At 39.9% G+C, this 21,546-nt stretch overlaps 1 protein-coding gene and 1 long non-coding RNA gene across 6 annotated transcripts in view; one reads left to right on the plus strand and one right to left on the minus strand.

The window, feature by feature from the left end:
* Positions 1 to 17,703, minus strand: part of LOC144379481 (uncharacterized) — a 114,095-nt gene extending 96,392 nt beyond the window's left edge. Inside the window, exons 1-5 of one of the 4 annotated variants that reach the window (XR_013442643.1) lie at positions 17,545 to 17,700; positions 17,110 to 17,237; positions 14,424 to 14,601; positions 11,419 to 11,651; positions 6,851 to 6,906 (exon numbers count right to left, since the gene is read on the minus strand). This is a non-coding gene — a long non-coding RNA (uncharacterized LOC144379481). Of the gene's footprint in view, positions 1 to 6,850; positions 6,907 to 11,418; positions 11,652 to 14,423; positions 14,602 to 17,109; positions 17,238 to 17,544 lie in introns of all 4 variants that reach the window. The other 3 variants (XR_013442642.1, XR_013442645.1, XR_013442644.1) reach the window with 3 other exon arrangements.
* A 221-nt stretch (positions 17,704 to 17,924) lies between these two features.
* Positions 17,925 to 21,546, plus strand: part of PDGFD (platelet derived growth factor D) — a 230,408-nt gene continuing 226,786 nt past the window's right edge. Inside the window, exon 1 of one of the 2 annotated variants that reach the window (XM_078059070.1) lies at positions 17,925 to 18,145. In XM_078059070.1, coding sequence (XP_077915196.1) covers positions 18,022 to 18,145 — 124 coding nt within the window. In that variant the 5' untranslated portion in view covers positions 17,925 to 18,021. The remainder of the gene's footprint in view (positions 18,146 to 21,546) is intronic. The other variant, XM_078059071.1, reaches the window with a different exon arrangement.

The following is a 21,546-nucleotide window of genomic DNA, read 5'->3' on the forward strand; positions in this document are numbered from 1 at the left end:
TGAGTCTTGTGAAGATCTGGAAACAGGGATGCACTGTGGCTGGAGAAAGCCCACAGCATGATCAAGGTCTCTGAGAGAGAAACAAACTTAGCACAACGCAACAGCAGTGAAATGCACGTGGCTAGAGCAGAGTCAAACAGGAAAGGTGGCAGGAAAGAGAAGGTCCAGCCCACGTGGACAAATATTTATAATAATTGACCAGTAATCCCACTTCTAAAAATTTATGTTATTGATAAAATCATTGAACACATAAATGCACACAGATATTCATACATTATAATTCAAAATAATGCAATATTGAAAATAAACCAACGTACAACCACAGAGATTACTGCATTAGTATGGTATGACAATAACATGGACAGTTATGCAGAAATAAAATTATATTTTCAGACTACTTAATAAGATTAAATACTCAGGACAATACGATGAAGGGAAAAGAGCAGTACACAAAAGAGAAAATGGCCTTAATTTTAGGGAGAAAACAAAGAAAGAAGCAAGCAAGCAAGAACATTGAAATGTAAGCAGTGATTTTCACTGTGTTGAAAAATTATATGTGATTTCAACCTTCCTCTTTATATGCCCTGTGTTTTCCATTTTTTCCAATGGCAATGTGTCATTTTTATATTCAGAAAACCAGACAAAAGTTATTAAGAAAATTAAATTTACATCTAAAAATGTCTTGCTTTTTATAAAATGGCCTATGATGGGTTATCCCCACAGGGAATTGTATGCACACCTTGTTTGCCTACAGACAGAGCAGAAGCAAGGGAAATGCATGGTTCTCTGGGTGTATTTTTGAAAAGAATCGTCACAGAGTGATGGGATGTTAGGGAAAGGATAGAAAGAGAGTTGAAACACTTTGTTTTGAAGATGAGGAAACAAAGACTCAGGAGAGAGATGTAACCTGCCAAGGACCCAACAGCAGTTCATGGCGGGAATTAGACTAAAGCCTCCATGACTTGATCCTCAGTCCATTATCCTATATCCCAGAACACCTCCTCAAGCCTAACAGCAGCATTACCAACATCTGGGCAATGGGGATCTGTCAGAACAAGAGAGAACAAATGATTGGGGAAAAGCTCTAATGTGTAGGGATAATCCATCCCTGGTGAAGGAGGGGTGAGGATGACAGTAAGACCTTCAGTTGGCAATGTAACCATTTGTGGGCAGAATCGAGTACATAGAAGAAAGGAAACAATTATTGACAGTTGAGATACAGTGAGCTGGCTAATAACCCTTCAGAGGATCTATCTGCGGACAAGTTCAGCCAGGAAAGATACCTGAAGCAGCATAACTAGTAACCATCCATCCTTTATAAGAAGACCAAGTGACCTAGAGCCCGGAGGGAGGGTAGAGGTCAGATAGGATGCCCAGAGGCAGGAAGCTGGAGAAAGTCCCTCTGTAAGGACACTGTACCCCGCATTTCCCTGTGGTTCTGTATATTTGCATTCCTAGACAACGGTAGGTTAGTCCCAGACCTTAAGACTCTTCAGATTGATAGCTCACCCTAGTTATTTCTGCCATGACACACCTCATAGATATTTACTGCATGCTTAACATGAGAGCACCTGGATGGTGTAACATGTAACTGTAATGCAAGACCCGTAGTACCATTCGGGAACCCCAGTAGCAACACTGAATTCCAACAGAGCTCCAACAGCACAGTGGGAAACAGAAGTTCCCAGACGACAGACCTATTGCAGAATTCTAACTTTGTCGCTTTTTAACTTTGGGTCAATGAGCTTCAGCTTCTTCATCTATTCTACCTGATAGAACTGCAAAGATAAAATGAGACAATGGATGTAAATCACACAGGATGGTATGTGAAATATACAAAACACAAGAGAAAGATTAGAGGCTCTTTCTACACATCTTACTTTGACTATGTACACTACCCCTCCCCCTTCATCCCGTCCACACTTTCCAAATACAATCAGAGTTCACTGAACTAGAAATCTACGTAATTTTTTTTTAAGGTTTTATTTATTCGTTCATGAGAGAGACACACACAGAGAGAAAGAAGCAGGCTCCCCGCTGAGCAGGGAGCCAGATCCCAGGACCCCGGGATCATGACCCAAGCCGAAGGCAGATGCTTCATGGACTGAGCCACCCGGGTGCCCCTGCGTTACGGTTTTTAATGCTGTTTCTGCAGAGCTGTACTTCTCATGGACACCCAATACTGGGTGATCAACTCTATTTGAGATCTCCCATGACCCTAAAGATAAGGGTAAAATCTTGCTTTGACCTGGGAGCATCTGAAGCTACCCACGAAGCACTGTATTGGATTTCCACAAGCCCGACATGAGAGTCTTTCATAGGTTTTTGCAGATGCTGCTTCTATATCAAGTATTTTGTGTGTGCATGTGTGTTGTGCTTACATCAAGAAAGGGGGATCCTTTTTGACATGCAGAATCACTGTGTCAGTGGGATAATAGCAATGCAATGATGGGTTCTACTGTACTTGTTGTCTAAGCGTACCCTAGAGGCAGAGGCCAGCCCACAGGAGGCCTTGCAAATTTCAATTTCCAATTCCTCCCCCACAGAGCATGAAATGAAATGGAAAAAAATAAATATTGTCAATTCGAGTTTTCTAATATATTTGGTGGAAAAGGATATTAGGTTTGAAAGTAAAGCAGTCCATTTCTTCCCTGCATGGCTGTGATCTAATCCTGTTCTTGGATAAAAATATAGATCATGAGTGTGGGAGCCTGAAACAGTGACCCCATCTCCATATTCACCACCTACATTTGCACACTTACATATAAATCATTTCACTGCTCCTGGGAATCTATTTCCTCTTTTACATTTTCATTCACCTTAGTCATGTGTATAAGAATCACCTGTGGAGCTTTCTGAAAATACAAATTCTCAGTCTGCCATGAAAAATCCTAATTCAGGGACCTGCACGTTTTAATGAACATCTCAGGTGATTCTGGTGTGAATGGTCATCACTACTCTGCCTTGAAAGACTGCTGTGCTGTTCTTTCTGGTTAATTCCCTTCTAATGAGGCCTTCCCACTGTTGTTCTCCACTGAAGAATATACTTTTTCCTCCAATTTAAAAAAAAACGTTCTTACATGTCTCAGATGTCTCTTTTTATTGCTCTCTTGCTTTTCTAATCCATATGCTAGTTAATATGAAACATCTTCACTTGGCTTCCAGAACACACATTTGTGTCTTTTTCTCTCACATTTTTGGCCACTTCTCAGTACCCCTTGTTGGTCCCTACTTATCTCCCCAGTGCTCACAGGGCTCAGTCCTCGGCTATTTTCTGTTTTCTATCAAAATCACTCCCTAAGTAATCTTATCCATCTCATGGCTTGTATATCCAGCTATTAAACATCTCCACTGGGATGTTTAAAAAGCATATCAACCTTGCATGCCTCAACCTGGGAACCATGATAATCCCTCCAAACCTGACTCCCCTTCAGTGTCCTCCATCTTTCCAGTTGCCAAATTCTTGGAATTATGTCTGACTCTTCCCTTTCTCTCATACCCTGCATTCAATCCTCTAACAAATCCCATTGGTTCTACTTAAAAATGTATTTATAATCTGAACACTTCCTGCTACCCCCAACTCCACCACTCACCATCATTTCTTATTCACAAGAGTCAAAATATCTGCATTGACCCTCTTCCTCTCATGCCTACCTCCCTTTCTGAGCCATTCTTACTTCAGCAGCTGTAATGAACTTATTAAAATGTAAGTCAGAACATACCACTGCTCCAAACCCAAAGACTTCTCATCTCATTCAGAGTAAAAGCCTAGGTCTGTACTATGCCCCCCTGCCAAAGTCCTACAAACATTCTGACCCCACAGCCACTCCTTGTCCCTCAACTCTCCCACTTATTCCTCCGGCTCCAGCCCACTGGCCTCCTTGCTGTTCTGGGAACATGGTGGCACCCTCCCGCCACAGGGTGTTTGCAACTTTTGTTTCCTCTCTGGAATGTGCTTCCCTCAGATACGTGCATGCTTTGCTGTCTCACTTCCTTCAGCTTTTTACTTGAAAAGTCATTTTCTCAGAGAAACCTTTCCTGGCTAATCTGTCTAAAATTTCAACACTCCCATCCCCCACCCCCAACCATCCTAAACTCCTGACACTTCATAATCCCATTCCCTGCTTTATTTTCTACTCTTAGCTCTTATTCTAACCTGGTATGTATTTTTACCTCTACCAACTACTGACTGCTAGTTCTTTGAGTGTTTAGTTTATTGCTGTATCCCTAGCAACTAGAACATTGCCAGACACAGAGCAGGCATTCAATAAATACTGGTCGAATGACTTAAAGAACAGAGGTTTAATTCCTTGGGTCCAGCAATCCATTCAATTCACCTCTTATATCTTCTCCAGTTCTCTGCTTTATATATTCCAATCTCTTTTTCCCACACATAAACAAATGCCAACTACCTTTATGTGACCCCTGAAAAAGTGCTCTGTTTTCTACCCTAATATTCTTTGGACTGTTAACTTCTTTTCCTATTAAAATGGTAGACTTTGCTTTTAAAGCGCCTCCCATGTGACAAGCACTAATACAATGAACCTCTAATATAATGCTGTTTTCCCATTTTACAAATGAGGCAAGTATTCTTTAAGTAATCTGAGCACCTTTAGTGGAGATCATCCTTTGATCTTCCTCAGTCTGCCCCTAAACCTGGGCTTTTTGCCATAAATTGTGCTCTACTTTTTCATACCAAAGCCATGTCATAGGGCTTCATGTGCACTTGTCCCATCTTTGAGACACTCCCAGGTCTAATTATGATGCACTGTCCTCCCACAATTTGCTTCATAGACATCCAACTTTGTTCTTTCATTTAACAGTTGTTTCTTAAAACTCATCCTCTATCTCCACATCTCCTAAAGCTTTCCCAATGGAAGGAAGAGTCTGTCTATGTAGTTTTATGTCACTTGTCTCCAAAAATCTCTCCCTCTTTCTCTCACCCTATATAGCCCCCTTCCTCAGGTCTCTCAACAGTTAAACTTCAAATTCCAACCCCACTTTTAAAATGTGTCATGCAAGGCAATGTCCTAAGCTCCTGACACTTCATAGTAGTGATAGCCAAAGTCAGCATAAAATTTGGATAACTCATTGTTTCAAAAATGGAATTACTGGCTCATCAATCTGGCACAGTTATTTTATGCAGTGAAGAGGTAACAACGTATATGCCAAATACCTCCCCTGTAATTTTCATTGGGTAGATGTATCCGTAGGAATGATATAACAAAGACAAATGTTAAGGCAATGCAAATTTTGGAAACCAATGACATCTGCATCACTATTATGATAACCTTATCCTACTTTTAAGTCCTTTTACAAGGACTAAAGATAAGCTATTTGATATTAATGGGAAAAAACTGCCAGAAAAAATGAAAAAAATCAGGATAATTTAATATTTTACAAACCCACCATGTTCTTCTTGCTGAGATTAACTTAATTCAGACCCTACTCATGAACACAGCAACACCTCCACAAAGGTGAGTATTTTAATGCTCATGGTTCTCAAAATAAATGCCTTTCTTCCTTCATAATTCACCAACAGTCTGGTGAGGTTATATTCCGTAAATCCCTATTTTCTTTAGAGCGATCTTGAGCTTCTCAATGTTCTCTCTGAATTTTTATTAGAAAAGTGGGGAGGGCAAAAGACTAGATTATGATGGCACTTATATGAATTCATTACCTTCCCTAGAGATGAAGACGGATTTTATAGTCACATTGCACTGAAGCATAACTCCCCTAAAATATGGTAGGGTTTTTCATTTTTAATAACTCCCTGCTAAAAGGAAAAGGTTCAAGTTGCTGATTTACAAAAGAGGAAAATACATACAATAAACAAAATAGAATGTATGTATTTTTGAGATCATCACTTTCCTACTATTGAATTTCAAATCTACTGAAGTGGAACACAAGACAGTCCGTGATGAGGAAGAATGACAAAATGAAAAATCTGGAACATAGCTTCAGTCAGTTAATGTTTCCGTGTACACAAAAGCCTCATCACAGGTTTTAGAAAGGAAACTCATACATCAGATTTTCAGCCAAGAGCTTATCAGATAATTGCAGATTCCAATGGCAGTAATCCTTTAACATGTTTTTCGTCAACTGTATTGTTTTCGCCATCATCCCTATCATGTGCCAACCAACACACCAGAAAAAAAAAATCAGTTGGACTGCAAGTTTAGGCCAAGTATGGTCCTTGCAGCTATGGACAGACATCCTTCAATGCGATCAATTCTCTATGGCTTGCTAAAAATGGTCAGTCTGGATGCACACATCTATCTGAAAATAAAACTAGTAAAAAAGTATTGAATTCTTCTGAGAAATTTGATGACATGATGGATATTTTAAAGTTCTAGCATCCTTTGGAGAATTAATATAGTTAAACATTGCTAAGATAAAGTCTTAAGATATGTCATTATTTTGTGTACCCTTGGGAAAGAAAAAAAGCTGTCAATTAAACTCCTAATTAAACTAATCAATGCTTTGTTCTCTTTAGAAACATTATGCTTATTCAAAGAACTCTTTCATACTTAATTTTCATACATAACTTATTCATACATAATTTTTTTAAATTACTTCTGTGCATAAATAAAAATGAAAGTATTAGCGGAATACATAAGTTTAAGTATCCCTGAAACTTATTCCAATCCAGAATCCAACTCTCCTGAAAAATTTTTTGGTTGAGAATTATTGAACTCTGTGTTTTTCCATACAGTGTTATTTTCTGGGTCATCAAGGATGTTCATGATACAGCATTTATTTACAAAGTACTCCACTATTGTCTTTGAATATTCTCCCACCCACGAACGCCTTCCTACCAGGTTTGATGCCTGGAGTTTCTTAATCTTACCAAAGTGTCAGGTGATGTCCACCATGTTATTCTGACTGCCGCTTGACCAAGAGTATCTGAAAGAAGCAAAGGGTTTATTCTGATTGTAGAGCTGTTTAAAGTGAGAAAACGAAATGCATCTTAGAATTGACAATATATGGTACACTATTGGCCAAATATGTCAAGAAGTTTTTGTCTTTCCTCTCCAGGACAATTTTATGTATGAAAACTTATTTTACATGGATTCTACAATGTCTCCTGTCAGTGACTCAATATTCTCACCTCCCTCACCTTTCTGGTAGTCTTCTTAAATGTAAAACTTAGTTTTTGATCAGTATCCTCCAAATATTGACCATACAATTCAATTTAAAGGTGAGTCCAAGTCGGGTTTTCTTGTAATTCAGTATTTCCCAAATTCAATATATTGGGGAAATGCTGGATTAAGCAAAACTGAACAGGAGGCTTTAATACAACTTTTTCAGAGCCTGTAATATATGGATGTATATTGTGATTGTCTAAGAGTGACAAATTATGTAACACTTCTGAAAATTATTTGATTATAGAACATTTTTAATAGAATATGTTATAAAATTTTTGCTTTGAGGAACAATATTATAGTTAGCTAATATTCTTTGTAGGGTTTCTTTGTAGTGTCTTCTCTTTGCTATGTGGCACTTGAAATTACTAAAACTCTGGGCTTGCATGTGATTTTAATACAGATAACTCCATATTTATCCAGTATTATCAAAGAATGAGATGGTCATGACATAAATTTTAGGTAATAGAATCTTATTTATGCACAAAATTGTTTGCCTTCTATCATACAGTGTGGTTACACAATTCTATAATGTTATGTTTGTTTTGTAAACTGACCTAATATGGCCATGAAGAAAATCCTAGGCTTTTTGGGAAAATATGAACCATCTCTGGTAGCTAGGGGAAATGAAGGTTAAATGTTCTTTCCCCCACAATTGTCCTATCGGTTATATCACAAGAGAAGGATGTCTATGCCAAACAGATAAATGTTATTAGTAAACAAGTATAAAGCAAATAGCTGGTTCTTAAAGCTGCTCTGGGGACAGTCTAATTCTGTTAAGATACTCCAACCTTGCATGGCAGACTTACTCTGAAGTGAACACAGTGGTATTCTGGGTATAGGACTAGCTGACCTTGTAACTAGGTCACAAGACAAGGAAGTCTGTGAAGCAAGAGGATAGAGATCCAATGGGGTCTGGTCAAGACTGTGCTATATAAAGAACTTCTCAAACTCAACACCCAAAACCAAAAAATCAAGTCAAAAAATGGGCAGAAGACATGAACAGACACTTCTCAAAAGAAGACATACAAATGGCTAACAGACACATGAAAAAATGTTCATCATCATTAGCCATCAGGGAAATTCAAATCAAAACCACACTGAGATACCATCTTAACACCACTTAGAATGGCAAAAATTGACAAGGCAAGAAACAACAAATGTTGGAGAGATTGTGGAGAAAGGGGAACCCTCTTACACTGTTGGTGGGAATGCAAGTTGGTACAGCCACTTTGGAGAACAGTGTGGAGGTTCCTCAAAAAATTAAAAATAGAGCTACCCTATGACCCAGCAATTGCACTACTGGGTATTTCCCCCAAAGACACAGATGTAGTGAAAAGAAGGGCCATATGCACCCCAGTGTTCATAGCAGCAATGTCCGCAATAGCCAAACTGTGGAAAGAGCCGAGATGCCCTTTAACAGATGAATGGATAAAGAAGATGTGGTCCATATAGACAATGGAATATTACGCAGCCATCAGAAAGGATGAACACCCAACTTTTACATCAACATGGATGGGACTGGAGGAGATTATGCTAAGTGAAATAAGTCAAGCAGAGAAAGTCAATTATCATATGGTTTCACTTATTTGTGGAACATAAGGAATAGCATAGAGGACATTAGGAGAAGGAAGGGAAAGATGGGGGGGGGGATTGGAGGGAGAGATGAACCATGAGAGACTATGGACTCTGAGAAACAAACAGGGTTTTAGAGGGGATGGGGGTAGGAGAATGGGTTAGCCTGGTGATGGGTATTAACGAGGGTATGTACTGCATGGAGCACTGGGTGTTATACAAAAACAATGAATCATGGAACATTACATCAAAAACTAATGATGTATTGTATGGTGACTAACATAACATAATAAAATTAAATTAAATTAAAAAAAAGAAAAGACTGTACTCTGCACCAAAGACATTCGACTGCTGACCTTGCTGAATTCTTATACTTCATTCATTTAAGAAGAGAGTCTGTGATTGGTAAGTATCATATGATCTCACTGATATGAGGAATTTGAGAAATAAGACAGAGGATCATAGGGGAAGGGAGGGGAAAAAATGAAACAAGACGAAACCAGAGAGGGAGACAAATCATAAGAGACTCTTAATCTCAGGAAACAATTGAAGGTTGCTAGAGTGGAGGGGGTGGGGGGATGGGGTAACTGGGTGATGAACACTGGGGAGGGTATGTGTTATAATGAGCAGTGGGTATTATATAAGACTGATGAATCACAGACCGGTACCCCTGAAATAAATAATATATTATATATTAATAAAATTTTTTTTTAAAAAAAGAAGAGAGTCTGACCAATATTTCCTATCAACCACATATATAGGACACTATTCACTTCATTAATGAAAAATCATTTCTAATATTGCTTATACAAATTAACAAAGTCTTCATGTATATATTTGGATAAAGATATGTGGGCACTAAGCATTCAAATTCTCTAATGCTGATTTCTGACAAAGATTGTTTTTACAAATGCTAACCAATTATTGCTTTGGTTTAAATTGGAGTTAATTTGTATACACATACATATATGTTACAATATTAATATTTGATTTTTAAAAATAAATGTCCATTATATTGGTAATGTAAAACCTTACCATATTAAACAACATAGCCAAAGGAATTTATATGTATTTACAGTAATTAAGCACCATTATTATATTTTTCAATTAATGGAACATCCCATTGATATCTATGAGCTCCAAAGAGTTATATCAGGATGTTTGCAAGCATAGTAAATAAAGACTCCATACTGAATTTTAGTTCTTCTTTTTGTACAGTTTTAAAAAAATCCTCTCTCATTCTCAATTTTACTATATTATTCTTGATGTTCCAGCCTCCAGTCTGCTACTTAATAGAGAAACCTCATATTTGATCTAATTAAAATTATGTACAGGGGCACCCGGATGGCTCAGTTGGTGAAGCGTCTGCCTTTGGCTTGGGTCATGATCTCGGGGTCCTGGGATCAAGCCCTGTGTCGGGCTCCCTGCTCAGTGGGAAGTCTCCTTCTCCCTCTCCCTCTGCCCCTCCCCGCTATTGCTCTCTCTCTCAAATAAATAAAATACTTTTTAAAAATGTTTAAAATTATGTACAAACTAAGACCAAGCCAGCTCTGTATTAGGGCCTAAAGTTTTCCCGGGAAGTAAAGCACACAGACTTTCTAGAATGATCTTTGGAACACCTAGCTTGGATGTTCAAAAACTGCCCCTCAGTTTTATTATAGTTCCTTCAAGTTGCTGAGTAAGTTATTTTCAAAACAACGTGAAAAATAAGTTATACCAGATTTTATCGACCTTAATGTTTTCATATTTTCTACAGTTATGTTTGGATTCAAAAGTGAATTCAACAATATTCCAAGCTTGGTAAAATTAATATTGTATTAGAAAAAACAATTACATCAACTTTAATGCATTAGGGAAAAATATATGTGTGGTCAAGATGTTGGTCAGATTGAGACAATTAATTTGCGTATTTTTTATTCTCAATGTAATACCATCCTGCGTGTGCCTTAGGATCATATTAAGAATGCTGCTGGGCTTCACGGGGGTCTATACAACACTCTTAATAACTAAAAACATTTGAAAATGACCTGAAATAGAACTATTAAAAATTCCCAGCTGTGCCACGAGTAATAGGATTATTGTTCAAAAACTAAATAATCTTGGGGGAGATATAACCATAAAAGTACAATATCCTACAGTTGGGGAAAAAACTTTTAAGGCCTTTCAAAACTTCTCCTTAGTGAAGTAACTTCATTTTTAATGCTCCTGTTGTTAAAACAGTCCCCACGATAATGCTTTTACTAATTTAAACAACAACAACTCCTGTCCTAAGATACAATTCATTCTATTTTTTAACAGGTCAAATTAGGTTTTTTGTGTTTTTTTAAATATGGTATGAATTAGAATGTCCCTAGTTCTAAATGTTTTATAGAGCAGGGATGGTTTATTTATATAAACCATTTTCCATATAGTAGGTCTTCAAGTACATGCAGATAATCTCTGTGTCTCTCTGCACCCTTCACCCCTACCCAGCTCTCCCTCCACTCCCACTCTCGCGTTTTTATCTTCATTAATCATTAGGACAGGTTCTCGGCAGATGCTCCACTGTTCCTGTGGCCTCATCAGTATGCATATTAGTTTCTCTACATTTACACATGGCGCCCAGGCAGATTTTAAAGCCAAGCCATTTAAGTTAGAACTATAATTTGGACAGATTTTTTTTTTTTTAATTTGCCTTTGTTCCCTTGAAATGACCTACTTCTTTCCTATGGTGTCCCACATCCTTTCTTTGTCACGCTTTTATTGTTTCATGTTGTCCAGTCCATTTGCGAGATGGCATCTCATCGATTGTGCTACATTAAGTCAACAAGGGTTGCTGATTCCTTCCAACCTTCCTGAGAGGTCTGGAGTTTCACCCCAGCCAACTCAACAGCGGAAATGGCCAACCCACAGCTTGAACTAGCAGTGCCTTTTCATAGCTTGGAGAGTAGCCTAGGCTCAAACATAAAAAATGCAATCGTGAAACACAGGTCATGATCTGGCAAAGATGCCACATTAGATTACATTTCAGGATTCTTCAATTAGTTAATCAGATTAAAAAATATTTGCAAAAATATGTTGATAAGACTGGTGAATAGTGTCTACCTGTTGTCAAAACAGTCTCACCTTGGTAGAAGTTTAAAATTTTCAAATGAGGGACTCTTCCTGTCTTCACTTGGGAAACAAATTCCTTATGGCCTCAAAAGAAAAAAAAAAATCTACGAGAAAAATCAGGGTCAGCGTCTAATGATGTGATTTATTTCTACCATAAGTTAGCTTATTGAAAGTAAACTGTAGGGGTGTCTGGGTGGCTCAGTCAGTCAAGCGTCCGACTTGTGCTTTTGGCTCAGGTCATGATCTCAGGGTCGTGGGATCGAGCCCCATGTCGGGCTTTGCTCTCCGCCAGGAGTCTGCTTGAGATTCTCTGTCTCCCTCTGCCCCTTGCCCCACTCATGCTCTCTCTGTCTCAAAATAAAAAAATTTTATAAAAAGTAAATTTTATTATTCATTTTGTGCAACACTTTCAATACTTTTTTCTCTTCCATGGTGCACTGCTATTTCTTCAGTAGAGAAGATGTAAGAAGGGAAATCAGGAAAGATAACCGAGATTTTAGAACACAAAAGATGGCCTTGGTCTCAAACCCTCAAGAGCAACTCCTTGATGGAGGAGAATTACACATCCAAATGGTGAAATTAGTTGGCTAAGAATAAAGAATCTGGTCATTACTAAGGGTTAAATACTCACTCAAGTTTTAAATACTGTCATTAATAAATTCAAAATGGGCTCAATGGAAAATAATAAATGTATAATATGAAATTCCACAGGACATAAATATAGAGAAATATTTTCTTGATTGGATTAAAATTCTCACTCAAGGAAAGGGACCTGAATACCAATTTGTTGCTCAGGAAATGAAGAGAACTCAAAGTATGACAGTTCACTGGATATAAGCGCATCTTGTGAAGATAAAAGTGCAGAATTCTAAAGGAGACTGGCAGACATCCCAGATCAATTAAGGAAGGAGTTCTGCAGTGTATGCAACATATTCATCTTTGAAACCTTAAATTTAGATAATGCAGCTCGAGAATGGATAAATGGAAATAAAACATATAACTAAGCTGAAGAAAAATTATAGATATAGGGATTCTTTTCCATGACAGACATATAACTCAGTGACTCATTCTATTAAGCTGAATCACTGGTTTACTCAATGGAGTAAAAGGAAACTACTGCTTGACAGGACACACTAGCTGATTGACTGACTGGGTCTGTTGGCTGTCAAAAAGTCAAGGTGATAGTCTCACCACAACCAGTTCTTAAAGATCGAATCTGGAAGTTAGTGCTCCAAACAGGCCAGCAGGTTGGCTGGAGAAACCGTACCTGACACTGCTGGGTGGGAATCTAGACGGCATGTGGTGACTGCATACGTGTATTATGTACAGAGCATAAGCGTGTAGGATAAACTGAACACACCTGGACTTATGATTGTATTACTACGTATAAGAATTTTCTTCAGAAAATAGAAATAGGCTTGCATTTGAGTTGATCAAGTAGATCTAACAGTTGTATTTTTTGCTATACATTTAGTATGGGCCATTGCAGTTATAATTTTAAAGAAAAGTCCTTGACGAGAAGGAACTTAGTACCATTGCCTCTTGAGGAAGGGCCGTGCTCAGAGCATGGGCTCCCCCACCAAGAATTGAAAAGAGGAAAACATTAATGCTATTTTGAAAGAAATTAAATAAATCAGTAAGTTTCAGTCCTCCTAAGAGCCATAATTTCAGTCATTTCTACACTTTTTACAGAGAATGTGATACTTTTAAGAAAAGGTGCTTTAAAAAGTCTACATTATTTTACTGTTAATAATAATGGAGACAAAAGGAAAACTATGGACATGTAGCAAACGAGTCAGTTAAAAATATGACAGAATTTAACAAAAGGAAAATGTTAAAAGACACTCATTGAATGGGTTGAAAAATGACGTGCTTCTTGTCAATGAGTAAACATAATTTAATGGCACATTTTGCACATACCTGATATAAAATATTCTGTAACCATGTTGATATTCTGGGTCTTTCGAATCATTTGGAACTATTTAGAAAACTTACCATGGTTTGTCATCTCATGAATATTTAATTTCAGTTTTTGGCACCAACTATTCAAACATTATCTTTTATTCAATTACAAAATCAACTGAGTTTAATCCAGTTTTTCTGAGCCAAATCATAGGTCAAAATCATTTTGCTAACTGTCTTAAAACACCAGAGTTTGTCTCTTCTCTGAATCTGTCACAATTTTAATCAACTGTAGTTAATCTCCTCAGTTATTCCCACCACTAAAACATATCCCCGCTCTCTATATTTTTATACATTAGAATCACTGATTTCTCTAAAGAAAATATAATTTTGAAAACAAAAGTAACTATTAATATTAGATGATAAGCCAACCTTTTAATCAGTTTATTACAGGAGTCCTCCCATTATCTACAAGGGATAAGTTCCAAGACCCCAGTGGGTGCCTGAAACTACAGAGAGTACTGAACCCTCTAAATACTGTTCCTTCTTATACGTACATACCTACGTTAAAGTTTAATTATAAATGAGGCACAGTAAGAGATTAACAACAATAATAATAAAATAGAAGTATTATAATAGGACACCGTAATAAAAGTTATGGGAATGTGATCTCTCTCTGTCCCTATCAAAATATCTTACTGGACTCACCCTTTTTATGAGGATAGGAGATGATCAAGTGCCTAGATGATGAGCTGAGGGGATGCGAGGTGCATGAGGGATGTGGGGCGCTGTGACGTAGAGCTAGGCTACAATTGACCTTTGAAAGATTCGTCAGAAGGACGATCACAGTCTCTGGACTTCGGTTGACCGCTGGTAATTGAAACAGCTGATGGCGAAACCACAGATAAGCAGAAGGGACTACCGTATATATTAGTTATTGAAATTCCAAATGTCAGCTCATTAAAATTTGTAGAAAACTTTCCTGTATGTTGTATTCTTGTATATACTCACAATTTCCAAAAACTATTTAAATGCATTTGAACTTGATAAAGCTACATATGTAGACTATGGTTTTAGAGAGAGAGATGATGATGAGGTTTAACAAATTAAACAAAATAGATTTCCAAAAGAATTCTTGAAGGTCATCTACTATAACACTCTCCTTTTGCAGGAACAGATCTACGTCCCATGAACTTCAATACTGCCAAAGATCAGTAGTCTATTCGCAGAACAGAAATTAGGATTTTATGTCAGAGTGTTCTGCTTTTTCTGAGATCGGTGAGTGGAGGATGACTAACCCAGGGATGTCCTCTTTGAAGAGAGTAGGCTTCATAACATGATTTCTATAGTCAAGAGAAAGGTCCTGCACCGAGTTATAAGTTAAAGCCGGGGAGAAGTTTAGTTAAAAAAAAAAAAAATGGTACTGGTATGAGCCACTTGCAGAAATGAGACACGCCCCATTTCGTTCCTTTTCCACTGTGACTTTTATGAATTCCTGAAAGAAGCATATTTGAAAATGTAGTGGAAAACACCATTCTTGTGTTCTATTTATGTAAGGAAAAGAGTATGTGATAAAAAATCCTGTCACGTCCTAACCTACCCTTGTAGCAAATCATTACTGTGAGAATATATATGTTTGGGATAAATGTCACTTTGCATGGACCTATTATAAATTGCTCTCATATTTAAAAATGTTTTCTAAACAGAAGTATCTTTTATAGTTATACGAATGTCATTGAACAATGGCTAAATATAGAATAGTTGATTTATCTTATTCTGAACAGTAATAAGTATTTATAAATCTGACTTCTTTATGTTCGCTCAAGTTCTTCTAACTGGCCTGTAAGCATTTAAAAACACAATGTCAAATTCAGTGTTTTGCTAAGTTAGTTTAAGATACAGGTAAAAAGAAAATTGAATCATCTTATCTTTAATCTTGTTACCAGACCTTCCTCAGTCTCTCAATATATCTTCTTCAAGTGCCTCTTCTGTGTGCAATGATACATTAGTTGGTGTAATCAACCTCATTTGTAAGAATTAATTATTAGGTAATATTGAAAACCAGATTCAGAAGAGTTGGTTACATACAGCTCCCTACTCTTTTTTTTTTAGAGATTTTATTTATTTGACAGAGAACGAACATAAGCAGGGGGAGGGGCAGAGGCAGAGGGAGAAGCAGACTCCCCACTGAGCAGGGAGCCTGATGCGGAACTCGATCCCAGGACCCTGGGATCATGACCGGAGCTGAAGGCAGATGCTTAACCAACTGAGCCATGCAGGCACCCCAGTTTTTTGGTTTTATCATTGACCTTGGGTATTTACTGACATTAAAGATCAAAAAATGCAGATTCCATGTGACATCCTTTACTATTCTCAACTAAAATATTTGACATTATGAATTTACAATGCCTTTACACAGTACACAGTATTAGTATCTTGGGCAACAGTACTTTGAATACTTTAAATTCAGTATTTTATATATTATGATAAATGATCCTCTTTAGCATTTGATACTTTTACAACATAAACCATTTGCACATTTTTTTTTCATTTTTCCTATATTCTCATTTCAGGGGCTAGGTCTGAAATTTAATGAGCATTTTCAATCACTTTTTAAAAATGGTATAATATACTTTAATTAGTCTCAGTCTTATCAGTCTCTGACTCTCTTATTAAAATATATGGGTGATTATGATGTGTCAGCGTATGATCATCAGCTGTAACAAATACACCACTGTGGTCAGCCCTGTTGATGATGGCAGAAGCTACTCCTGTGTTTGGGCAAAGTGCATATGGGACATCTTCGTAATTTTCACTGGGTTTTGCTGTGAACCTAAAAATTCTCTGGAAAAATAAAGTATTAATAGAAAAAAGTAATGCTGGTCTTGAAATTGACTTCACAACCCACAAACCTGCAGTTTGTGAACTACTGTTTTAGACAGAATGCCAGGGGATGAACCACATGAACCTTTGTGTATATGGAAAGAACACAGGTATCCTAGTCCATGTTGGTCAGTGTAATTGTCAGATGTCTTTCTTCCTGAACTTCGCACCCTTCTCAGCTGCTCCTGGCTCTCTTTATCTGAGTATCACTGACTTCTCATACCCCAGACTTTCAGGGGCTGGAAGGCCTAAAAGAGACTACTAGTAAATGTCTCTTTTAGTTCTCATCAATGAGCAGCTGAGAAATTATGTAAATTTGGATTTTAATTCAGCTACAAAGCTAAATACCAAAATTATTTCATATAATTGTCTCCACAGCCATACAGACTAAAAGTTGCTACCCTCCTTTCCTAAGTAAAGACACTGAGGCCCAAGAGGTCAAGTGATCCGCTCAAGGTGACAAGCCAGTGAGCAGCAGAGCCGAGACCTGGTCCCAAATACAGTTCCTTACCCGGGGAGATAGCTGCATGATGCAGAAGCTCCTAGAATCCACAGTCCGTTCCTCTGGACCTCTGGGCTCCCAGATACTGAGAGGAGCGAGGCCCAAAGGCCTGATGCTCCCTGCCTCTTGCTATGGACCTTGAAGAAAAAGAATGTAAGGGTCTCCCAACTTCACCTTTCCAGTGTGCCCCTGCTCAACCCCACCCTGACCTCTAGCCCCTTCTGTGCAGGGGGTGGGAGTGGGCCCAGGAGAGCACCCCCGACCATTGCTTGTACCCTTCACCACATGGGGCCATCACAACCGGAGCCCCTTGAGACAAGAAGGACCTCTGTTCCCCTCCCACTGGTGGGAAACAGCCTGACTCAGCTCAGGTCACGGCCGCACCGGAGCTCAGACGGAGCTCCCAAGCAAGCTCCCTCCGCTCGCCCTGGCCCGCGTCCTCACCGAGTGACACCCTGAATAAGCAGAGTCCGACGCCGGCCCACTCCGGGCCCCGGCCCCAGCCTGCCCAGCACCAGGGCGTGGGTTCTGCCCGGGGAGGGGCCAGCAGGCCGCGCGCACAGCCGGGCCCCCCACCCGCACCGGGCCCGTGGGGGGCGGGGCGCGCCTGTCCGCTCGGGCGGCGGGGCCGGGGAGCGCGCCCGGCTCTGCGCCCGGGACGCCGCGCCCCTGCGTGTGCTGCCGCCGCCGGCCGCCGGAGGGGCGGGCCAGCGCCAACCTGTCGTGCTCCCAACACCGCCGCCGGCCCGCGGCGGCACAAGGAAGTGCGGCGCCCACACGCGCTCCCCGGCTGCGCACGCAGGAAGTGCGGCGCGGCCCCAGCTCCGCGGCCCGGCCCTCGCGCGGGAGCGCAGGCGGCGACAGGCGGCGTCCGGCCCGGCTTTCCCCTGCGGCGACGCGGTGCCCGGCTCGCGGATCCCAATGCGCCCGCTCGGCCTCGTCTACACTCTGGTCTGCGCGAACTTCTGCAGCTACCGGGGCGCGTCGGCGGCGCCGCAGAGCGCATCCATCAGAGCTTCGCGCAACGCCAACCTCAGGCGAGATGGTGAGACGTGCAGATTTTATTTTCTTTAGTTGTTGTTCTTGTTGTTTTGAAGAAATCACTTTTTCTTTTTGTCATTGTTGTTAAAAAAAACTTTTTCATATGAAGCCTGCTGAAGGCTTCGTTCGTGGCGGCGGGCGGGTGGCGGGGTGTCGCGTGCTTGTCCCCGTTCCGGAATGGGACTGGGGGCTTGGGGACGCGTGCCGGCGCGGGGGATCACGTGGGTCAGGTGGCACTTCCCTGCGCCCCAGAGAAGTCCTTTCTGTGCTGGAGTCGCCGACCCCAGGGTCCCGGAGCTGCAGCCGCCCCTCGGCCGGGCTCTTAACCTTTTGGGCTGGAAACTCGGATGGATGGCGCATTTATGACAGGCGGAGGGACTCAGGAGTGGCTTTCTCTGGGTGACTTATTGTACTTTTATTGTATCAAGAGGAGGACAGGGAATGATGTCCTTCAGTCCTGCAGTCGTATCTGGAACAGAGAACTTACGTATTACTTATTTTGGGGAGATGGCCGTGGGCAGCGCTTGCCCTTTATGTCCCCAAAGTGAATTTCCGCCGTGGGTGCAGAAGCTCCGAGTCTGGGAGGCTGGGACAGCTGGGGCTTCATCAGTACCGCAGGGGCTTGTGCTCCTACTTTCCCGCACAGAAGGCTTTCCAGCTGTTGGAAGAAGCAAGGCTGCGTAGCTAACCTAAGCAGCGTCCCAGGCAGGCTTGTTTGTTTGCCTTTGCTCTGGAGGACACCTGGGTCAATGGGTCCCAGACACTTTAATTGAGCTTATTTAGTTTCTGGGCTACCACCAAGATCTGAACTTGATTTATTCTTCTATTCTCAACTACAACTGATGTTGCCAGTAAGTTGAAGCTGTTTCTACCATCTGCCTGAACTGACCCATAGTCTTTTGTTTTTTTCCTTCATCAGTGCTACCTTTCTTTCTGTCTGCCTGCTGAAAGTTCTAACACGTCCCCCAAAGAGCTCACCAGGCTGTTCTTAATGGCTTCACTGTTTGAGTTGGCAATACATGTTCTCCAGTAAATTCACAGTAGCCATCTTATTCCCTTATCAGTTTCTCTCTTGATATGCCCTTAATTTGGACTTTACAGCAAGGCTTTTGAACTTTGAAACAACAACAAAAACCTAGTATATTTTCTGATGATAAGTACGCTATGGATTTCAGTGTGCTCGAGTCCTACGAGGTGGTGTAGTCATGTGGAGAGGGCACAGGGAAGCCTCAGGGTCACCTCCTGGCCAAAAGATGCCCCTATGTTTCCAGAATTACTTTATCACAGTGTTTTTATGTAAAATATTCCAGTAGTGGCTTGCCCTCCATCTTAAAGTACAGAGTTTTCTTACTAAAACTTAAAAAAAAGGTTTAGGCTCAAGACCAAACTTTTATAGTTTTGCTTCTCTCATTAATGTTTCCGCCAGGGACGATCCTCTCCTAGTTGAGTTTTTAGATTTGTTAACGTTTGCACTTTATATGCCCTCTCAGCTGTGTAGAATAAAATGCCATGTATAATTTGCATGACTTCATAGCCGTAATTTTGTAATCCTTAGCCTCCCAAGTATCAGTTACAAGATGTCAAGGACAGAAAGTGAAAAGTATGTAACCATTGCCCGGTAACCCAAGATTCCAACTAAAACCAAGGCATGCAGCTCATATTTTTTTAAAAGAATACTCTCCTTTTAGTTTTCATTGTTAAAGCTCTGTACATCTGTCTAGTCTATATGATAAAGGCTTTATTTTATCAGAATTTTGAAAACTAACCTGGATCAATTTATTCATATTTTAGTTAAAGCTGTTTTGCAATTACTAACAGCACGCACATGCACACACATTTTGATTAATTTGGATTGCTCAACACTTCCCTCAATGTCAGTCTCATTTTGCAAACAAAAATAGGTGGGGGGAAAGGTTAGATTAAAAAAATTGTTATATACTGAGTAAAAAAACTAATATAATGGGTTGTTAGTTTGGGCAATTTTCAAAAGGCATCTTACTCTTTTTTTTTTTTTAAGATTTTATTTATTTATTTGACAGAGAGAGACAAAGCGAGAGAGGGAACACAAGCTGGGGAAGAGGGAGAAGCAGGCTTCCCGCTGAGCAGGGAACCCAATGCGGGGCTCGATCCCAGGACCCTGAGACCATGACCTGAGCCAAAGGCAGATGCTTAACCAACTGAGCCACCCGGGAGCCCCTCAAAAGGCATCTTACTCTTAAGTGTTACAGAGCATGCATTCTCAAAGAGAGACAAAATTGCCCCAAAGTAGCAAAATCAGATCTTAGAGGGTGAAAAAATCTTAAATACTACAATGGTTTGTGGTCCTCCAAAGGGCCAGTATATATAAAGAGGTAGACAGTGTATCTGTAGTGTTAACATTTCATAGGGAGGAGAGATGATTAGGAAAAAAAAGTCTAAACAGGCTCTTGAAGGGAGGAATGATGGTAATGAAAAAAAAAAATTGAGAAACACTGCCATAGGGTTTTGCTGAGGGGGTAAGAATAAAGGTTCTTTGAAAAAGTCTAGACATCATCTGGAAAATCTTAATCACAACAGTTGGGCTATTGAGAGAAAATAATAATGTATTAAATTAAAACCCTTGTTCTGATTCCAGACATTTTTAACTGGTTCCCCCAAAGTTCCTTTGTTAATGAAAACAATAATCTTGTTCTTTTGACTGTCAGGTTAAGACAGGGTGTAATCCTGGAGAGGACATGGGCATGGAATGTAGTAAGGAGAAATACAGAAGATAAAAGTTTCCAAACATTAATTTAGGGTCCTCAGAAGATCGGGCCCTCCTACTACAAGTGGTAGGAAGTCACAATAAAAAATTAGCCATGACCCTTGAATAGGGGTTTTAGAAATCAGTATCTAATGATGGAACTATCTTCATTCACAGTTGAGTGCATCAATTTGTTCCCGCTGACCCTGTTAGCTGCCACTTAATGCTGGAGTCAAGATAAGAACAAACAGGGCAGGCATCCTGTCATGGGCATGCGATGTGATGGATCCTGTCCAGCCTGACACACAGAAACCTTGTTTTTATTCTACCTGTCCCTCATAGCTCCAGATAGCTGGAATAGCTAGAAATGGTATAGAAGTGTTAGAATCGATCAATGATAATCTCCTTCTACCCAGTGTAGGAGGCCGGTCTGCTGCTGTCTCCTGGCCTTCCAGAACTCTCCATCACAATATGTTTTTATTGTAAAGGGGTTATCTGCAGACCCCTTCCCAGCACCTGCAGAAGGGCTCAAGGTGACCCAATGGTGGTTGAATTTGGTCCCTGTCTCCAGGAGGAAACTAGATTCTGCAGCTAAGAAGGATAAAAGTATCGTTTGCAAAACTTAATTGATTATTTACACTTCCTTATATCATATTTATTATTTTTAACTGATTTACTTTTGA

Source organism: Halichoerus grypus, chromosome 11, assembly GCF_964656455.1.
Source record: "Halichoerus grypus chromosome 11, mHalGry1.hap1.1, whole genome shotgun sequence".
Classification (NCBI taxonomy): Eukaryota; Metazoa; Chordata; class Mammalia; order Carnivora; family Phocidae; genus Halichoerus; species Halichoerus grypus.